Source organism: Meles meles, chromosome 11, assembly GCF_922984935.1.
Source record: "Meles meles chromosome 11, mMelMel3.1 paternal haplotype, whole genome shotgun sequence".
NCBI lineage: Eukaryota > Metazoa > Chordata > Mammalia > Carnivora > Mustelidae > Meles > Meles meles.
The window spans coordinates 49,000,010-49,008,386 of record NC_060076.1 but is presented as its reverse complement, the minus strand read 5'-3'; the positions used below and the strand labels follow the sequence as shown (position 1 = coordinate 49,008,386).

General features: G+C 40.4%; 1 protein-coding gene across 1 annotated transcript; it reads right to left on the bottom strand.

Annotated features, from left to right (window-relative positions):
* Positions 1-445: 445 nt before the first annotated feature.
* Positions 446-1,006, bottom strand: IFNB1 (interferon beta 1). Its single transcript, XM_046023914.1, has one exon. It carries the CDS (start codon positions 1,004-1,006, stop codon positions 446-448), a length of 561 nt encoding a protein of 186 aa, XP_045879870.1.
* Between the last annotated feature and the right edge of the window lie 7,371 nt (positions 1,007-8,377).

Here is an 8,377-nt window from a genome sequence, read left to right as displayed (position 1 = left end):
TTTTAATTCCGAAGAGGTTGTTCCATTTATTCTCCTAAAAGGTTTGCCTCCCCTTATCATCTATCATTTTACATATTCCACATGGCTTCTTTGGATTTTAAGTTCCTTGAAGGCAGAGGCCAGAACCTATACGATTTTGCAGGCACATTTTACAAAGAACATCTAGTAGGTGCTCTGTAATTTTATATACAGGCCTAATGAAATCAACTTGAAATTAAAACTGCTATGTTGACTTCTGTTTCATAAAAAAAAAAATTTATTTTCCAGGGTGAAAGTTCAAGTAGAAAAATAACTTAATGCATAAATTAATTTTAAAAGTTAAAATCTTTGTCGTTTCAAAAACAGTATCTTGCTTGTCAGTCACTTACAGAGCCTCTGTGAGTTGAAGAATGCCCAAAATTCTTGTCAACATCGTCCATTCCCAGAGGCACAGGCTGAGAGATCTTCAGTTAAGGAGAGAATCTGTAAGTTTATCAAGGAAGAAAAAGCTCTTGAGGATTTCTGCTTGCACTATTGTCCAGGCACAGACGCTGTACTCCTTGGCTTTCAGGTACCGCACGATCCTTAGATAATACCTCTTCAGGTGCAGAAGGGTCCTGTGGTCCCAGGTGAAGTTTTCCTCCTGCATGATGTCCTCCAGGATTTCCTCCAGATGTTCCTTCTGCCAGTGGAGTGTGGCAAGGAGGTTCTCGACAATGCTCTCATTCCATCCCGTGCTTGAGAGATTTCTCCTGAAAATATCCGAGGTCTTCTGGAACATCTCAAGGGTGACCAATACGATGTCCTCCTTCTGGAACTGCTGAGATTTCGCGATCTCCTCAGGGATCTTGAAGTTCATCCTGTCCTTGAGGCAATCTTTAGAAGTTCCATTCAACTGCAGAAGGAGCTCCTGGCACTCCACACTGCTGCTGCTTAGTTGGAATCGAAGCAAGTCATAGTTCATGGCAAGAACCGTGGTGGAGAAATACACCAGGAGAGCAGTTTGGAGGATACACCTGCTGGTCATGATGAAAAGAGGAAGAGTCTTGCCTGCTATGGTCTAGGTGCTGAAGACAAGGCTTCAAGAGTCTGCAGTGTGAATGCCCTTCTTCCATGAGTGTGGCCTTATATACACAGAGGTCCGCTCTCTTTCAGAGGAATTTCCCAGTTTCAGTTCTCCCTTTCAGTTTTCCTATGTCATTTAAATTAGCAGTAGATCGTAGTAAATCGTTCTAACTAGGGAACTATGTAGTTCCAAACACACCATCGTATTTAGTTCTAACAAAGCTAAACACTGATTTTCCATTCTCATGCATACAACAACTCTAGAAAGAGATCTAGAAGGAAAATGGGAGGAAAAGTCAAGCAATCAGAGGGTTATCTGTTGTTGTTCATAGTTCTAACTATGGAACTATTTTAGCATAGTTACATAGTACATAGTTCTAACTATGGAACTATTTTAGCATAGTTACATAGTACAGAGTTCTAACTATGGAACTATGTAGTTCCAAATACATACCATCGTACATAGTTCTAACAAATCTAAACATTTGATTTTCTATTCTCATGCAGACAACTCTAGAAAGAGGTCTAGAAGGAAAATGGGAAGAAAAAGTCAAGCAATCAGAGGATGTTACTGTTGAAACACACGATTCTATCTCAATATTTCTAAGGCTGTTCTTTTTTTTTTTTTTACCAGACTATAAAACATTTTAAGAGAAGAATCAGTAAAAATCAAGTTATGATTTTTATATCCTGCTTATATAGACAGAAACACACGGTTCTTAATACTTCTAAGGCTGTTTTTTTGGGGTTTTTTTGCTGGAGTATAAAACTGATTTTAAGAGAAGAATCAGTAAAAATCAAATTATGATTTTTAGGGGCGCCTGGGTGGCTCAGTGGATTAAAGCCTCTGCCTTCAGCTCAGGTCATGATCCCAGGGTCCTGGGATCGAGCCCCACATCGGGGGGCTTCCCTTCCTCTCTCTCTGCCTGCTTCTCTGCCTACTTGTGATCTCTCTCTGTCAAATAAATAAATAAATAAAATCTTTAAAAAATTATGATTTTTACATCCTGCTTATGTGAACAGAAAGGCATATATTTCTAAAGGTTTCAATACAAAATAAATTTATAATAATTATGATATTTAAAGTTGTAACTTTTAAGTTTTCAGAAAACCTTGCATTATCTTTCAACCTGAATTTACCAAAACCCCACTGAGTGCAAAGAATTCAGCTGAGCTGCTACAGATTATAATCCTCACTCTCATGGATTGTATAATGAATTAGGAGAGTTACACAGAGAATTACACAGAAGTAAAATGCAAGGGTGACAATGTTACAGAGGAGAGGTTCATAGTACCATGACTTCCTATGCTATATGGGGATATATGTAGTAGGAGAGGTCAGAGAAGACTGCCCTGAGGTAGTGACAGTGGAGCTGAAATCAAAAGGAAGATCAGGTGGAACTGCATGTGCAAAGGCCCTGTGGTGCTAAGATATATGGTAAGGGCAAAGAACTTGACCAAAAGCCAATGTGACCTTCCAGAGACTGGTCAGGCAATGGTCTGAGATGAGGCCAGAGGGCTAGTGCAAGCCAGATAGCACAGGGTTTAGCCAATAAGTTTTGTGGATTATTGTTGTTGTTGTTTTTAATCCTAAGAGCAACAGAAGCCATGGAAAGATTTTAGGCAAGGTGGAATAAGTCGATTAGATTCTGGGGAAAAAATACTCCCTCTACAGTTAAAGCAGTAAGTAATGGGAGGAGTACATTATGGATGAAGACAGAATAGATAGGGGATTTATGAAAGTTTTAGACTAGGGAACTAGTGGTGGAGAATGAATTCATTTGTGTGAAATATCTCATTTACTGACAGCAGTGGATTCAAATGCCTAAAGAAATTCTCCATCATTTTACAGAAAGCTCCATCAGTTCTGTGGGTTATGGTGATTTCTATATGCGCTTAATGTACAGGGACATTACTTCTATTGTAATAGAATTGTAATTACCTCTACTGAAGTAGAGGCCGGAAGTATCCGGGTATATGTGTATTTGCAAACTAGGAGCAACTGGGTGCCTGGGTAGCTCAGTGGGTTGAAGCCTCTGCCTTCGGCTCAGGTCATGATCCCAGGGTCCTGGGATTGAGCCCCGCATCCGGCTCTCTGCTTGGCAGGGAGGCTGCTTCCCCCCGACTCTCTGCCTGCCTCTCTGCCTACTTGTGATCTCTGTCTGTCAGATAAATAAATAAATAAATAAATAAATAAAATCTTAAAAAAAAACAACAACTAGGAGCAACTGTGAGCTCCAGGTTTCCCCTCACCAATAAGTTTCTTGTCTCCTGATCTTTACAGTATGCTCAATGTATCTCCCAAATATTCCTCCATTCCTATTCTTTATTCTTTGTTGGCTGTATGTAATCAGCTCTCCAAGGAGAGAGTATCTATTGGTCATGTCTGAGGTGTTCCTAAACAAAACTACCTGTGCTTGAACTGTGCTGATGCAATGCCTTCCAAATGGAGTGGAGAGGAAGCAGTTTATCTTCCCTCCTAAACTGGGGGAGTGGGAAAGATACCAGTGGTATTCATTCAAATGAATTAAGAGGATGGAGGGTTGAAAAGAAGTAGCAAACAATCCAAAATCAGGCGGACGGGATTCCAGAAAGATGGCAGAGGTGGTAGTATAATTTTGAATATCCCTTAGTTCCCATGCAAAAACATACATTGCTATTAGTAGAAACCAAAACCCCGTTTGACATAAGACTGGTTGACATGAACCACAGAATGCAAGCAGATGAGGACCAACTACCAAATGTCACAGGACCTATCTGGTAGCCCCGTCTATGTGGGAGAAAGCAGGGGAAAACAATCGAGAGCCCTAATATAACCAAGACGTATTGACTGGAAAGCCACCTGGGGTTGATTTGAGAACAAGAGTTGAAACTGGAAGGGATTTTGCTCAAATCAACAGCTGGTGAGTATGAGGGGGGCGGCCCTCAGTAGATTCTGAAAGGCACTGCAATAGTCTAGGATACAAATAATTTTCAAACCAACTGGGCACAGCTTCCCTTTGGGAAAGGGCCCTCCACTGAGGAGAAACTGCTAGAAGTGGAATCAAATTTGAACACGATGGCGGGGGGGGAGGGGGTACATTTGAGCAGGAAAGAAACAACAGAGGCAAGGAAAGAGAAAGATCAGACCAGTCTGGGAATGGGCCACTCAGAAAGCAAGCTGTCATGTTTTTGAGCACTTTGACAAAAGCAACACAAGAGGGAGCTCTGTGAAGTTAGAGAAACTACCAAACCACATCTAACAGTTTAGAAAAAATAATTGCCTATAAAATCCAGCAACAGAACAGCATTATGATCGAGGTCAGACAAAGTTATTATTAGAAACAAGTGAATGGGGGCACCTGGGAGGCTCAGTGGGTCAGTGCCTTCGGCTCAGGTCATGATCCCAGCGTCCTGGGATCAAGCCCCGCATTGGCCTTTCTGCTTTACAGGGAGCCTGCTTCCTTCTCTCTCTCTTTCTGCCTCTCTGCCTACTTGTGGTCTCTGTCTGTCAAATAAATAAATAAAATCTTTAATAAAAAAATATTGAAAAAGAAAGAAATAAGTGAATGAGGAGTAAATCATATCTGTATAGATAATGAAAATATTCCAGGAATTTTGCATGCACACAAACCAGATCAAAGTTTTAACAGTGTTACCAAAGGAGTTTAAAATATTAAGAAATGATACAAAACACTATAAATCAGAATTAGACAAACCAAGAAATAATATATGTAGGTAATAATTAGAAAAAAGAGAAAAAACTCTAAATTTTACAGAAAAAAACAGAGTCTTAAGAAATTAGAAGTTTGGGGAAAATCTGGCACTGGTGAAAAACTTTAATCTGGGGGAAAATATTAGCAACTAGAGTCCAACAGTACATAAAAAAATAGTGTCTATCGGCCAAAGGGAGTTATCTTCAGGAAACCAAGGATGGTACAATTTATATAGTCCATATAACTTACATGGAACAGATTAGAGCTAGAATGATCAAAATCTAGAAGAAAACTTGGGTATTTTTTTTTAAACATTGGAGTAAGGAAGACTTTTCTCAGCAAGATATAAAACCCAGGAACTCTAAAAGAAAATATTGATAAATATGACTAGAAAGAAGTTATAAATTTGAATGGCAAAAAAACAAAGTCAAAGAGGAAGAGCATAAAAAAAGAAAAAAAAGGGAAGAGCAGTATCAAAAACATTGTTACGATGTACAGTGAGAAAGGGATCATTTTCTTCACAGGCAAGCAGCCCTTGAATAGAAAGCTATCATACAGAAGTTCATATATAAGAAAAGAAATATAAATGGCCAATAAAAGACATGAAAATCTGTTCAAATGTTCACATTTCTTAGTAAAAATGTAAATCAAAAGTAAAGAGGCAAGCATTTTTCACCAATAAGATTTGCAAAGGGCATGGGGAAATGGGTATTCTAATATACAGTCAATGGAAGTATAAATTTATGCAATGGGGAAGGTTGTTTTTTCAAAAGTTGTTAGAGCAAATAAAATGCACCAAAGTATGAGAATGTATAACAATTCTATTCCCCAGATATCTTCTGTCAAGGGAAAAAAACATACATACAAATGGTTCCAAGGTAAAAAGAGAAAAGGGAAAGAATTTTCTTCTTCTTTTTTTTAAAGGTTTTATTTATTTATTTATTTGACAGAGAGATCACAAGTAGGCAGAGAGGCAGGCAGAGAGAGAGGAGGAAGCAGGCTCCCCACTGAGCAGAGAGCCCCAAGACCATGACCCGAGCTGAAGGCAGAGACTTAACAAACTGAGGTACTTCTCAGTCTGGGAAAAATTCCCCAGAATTTTTCTTCTTTCTAATCCTCATGTTAGCATGTGATCTCTCTGTCAAATAAATAAATAAAAATGTTATTAAATTTTTAACTTTAATTTTATTCACATTAAAACTTTTTTTTCTTTTTTATTTTTTTTAAAGATTTTATTTATTTATTTGACAGAGATCACAAGTCGGCAGAGAGGCAGGCAGAGAGAAAGGTGGGGAAGCAGGCTTCCCGCTGAGCAGAGAGACCGACACGGGGCTCAATCCCAGGGCCCTGAGATCATGACGTGAGCCAAAGGCAGAGGCTTTAACCCACTGAGCCACCCAGGTGCCCCTTCACATTAAAATTTTTTTATAATGAACATACATTACTGTGTCATTAGAAAATAAAAAGCACTCATTATGTTAAAAGGAGAATATAAAAGTGTACATACAACACAGCTATGTAAAAGTATGTAGAGGAAAAAAGTAGTAACAGAAATATACTCACATTTGGATAGTGGTTATGTTTGACTTGTATAACAAAAGGGTGGTAGTTTTTCTTTTTTATTTTGTGTGGCTTTCTAGTTTTTCACCGGTGAGTGTGTTCTTTCATTCGAGAATAATCTACACTAAGGAAGAGCCAGTAAGCCCCAGCCTTTCTGGTTGTTCTGCCCCAATGTCACTCACCCCAGCCTCTCGACCTTCACATGCCAGGTCAGAACAGAACCTCTGCCATCTTCTGCGTTCTCTGCAATGAGTTTTGGTAAACGCAAAATAATCCCACAGCTGTTCCACTTTCAAATGCCCAGTGATGTCCATCATTAAGTCATTCTTCAGGGTTTCTGCTTTTTGAAAACTGTCTCTGAATTAGACTGGAATCATCATGGCTCACACTACAAAGGCCAATGCAAGGAGTCGCAGGGATCGGTCAACCTAGAGATAGTCCACTGCACTCAGGGGATGAAGGTCATCCAAGGAATCTGGTCACTGGGGCCTGCTCTTCCAGGATGACTTGCACTCTTAGGTAAAGCTGAACTCCTCAGGTGTGGCAGAGGGCCTCCTTATCCTGCCCACATCCAAGAGCCTCTGATCCTCTGTGATCAGAGAGAGCATAATCTAGAATAATAGTGGTGGCGGTAAGTGGCAGTAGTATTAGTTACCACAAATTGAGCAGTTCCTCTGTTGTCATTCTCTGCGCAATCCTCACAGTAAACATTGGAGATGGGTTACCATTACTCCCATTTTACAGAGAAGACTGAGGCTCAAAGAGGGCTAAACAGTGTGAGATACACAGTTAATCAAATGAGTGGACTGCATTCAAACCTGTGCTCTTTCCATATACCAGAGTTAAAATACAGTGCAGAAGACAATAGCCAGTGCCTTCAGACAGATACAGGGTGCCAATCATGGTGGCAGTGGTGGCACTCAAAGGACAAAGGAATTACAGCTGATGGGGAGGATAAGGAGGCAAGTGGTGAGCCTGAAGGAGTGATGATCATGGGGAAGGCGATAGGGTAGAGGGCATTCTATACCAATGCTATCCAGCAGAAGTATAATGTGAGCCACATCTGCAATTTAAAATTTCCTAGGGTGCCTGGGTGGCTCAGTCTATCAAGTGCCTGCTTTCCACTCAGGTCCTGATCTCAGGGTCCTAGGATGGAGTCCCACATGGGGCTCCCTGCTCAGTAGGGAGCCTGCTTCTCCCTCTTCCTCCCTCTTTCTCTGTCTCTCATGAATAAAAGAATAAAATCTTTAAAAAAATAAAATAAAAGGGGCGCCTGGGTGGCTCAGTGGGTTAAGCCGCTGCCTTCGGCTCAGGTCATGATCCCGGGGTCCTCGGATCGAGTCCCGCATCTGGCTCTCTGCTCAGCAGGGAGCCTGCTTCCCTCTCTCTCTCTCTCTGCCTGCCTCTCTACTTGTGATCTCTCTCTCTGTCAAATAAATAAATAAAAAAAATTAAAAAAAAAGCTTTTAAAAAAAATAAAATACATTCTGCATAGAATACTAACAAAGGTAATTTGAGAAATAAAAATCTTTGACAGTTAAAAAAAATAAAATAAAAAAATTTTCTAGTAGCCACCTTAAAAGAGTAAAAAGAAACATTTAGAAAAGGTGAAGTTAATTTTAATAGTATATTTATTTAACATAACATAGGCAAATAGTAGCATTTTAACACAGAATCAATATAAAATTATAATGAGGTAGTTACATTCTTCTTTTCATACTGCCCTCAATATATGAAGCTCATTTTTACATTCATAGTACAGCTCAGTCCGGACTCGTGCGGTTCCCAGCAGGCCTGCCGTGGTCAGTGCCTGCCACGGTGCCCAGTGTTGCTCTCGATGGAGGGGCCGAGTGAGCAGGGCCGGGAGCCCCTACAAGTGTGGAAGGAGCCGGAGAAGGAGCTTCAAGTTCTGGACAAGGCTATGTGTTAGGCATCAGGGGGGCTAAGGTGGAAAATGAGCTCAGGATGTATTGTGGAGGCTCCTGAATGCAGGAGTGGCGCATGCGTACTTAACTCAAGAGATCTGGGGGCAGAGAGGAGACCGGAGTTTTGTCCTGGGCAGAATGGGCAGCAATATT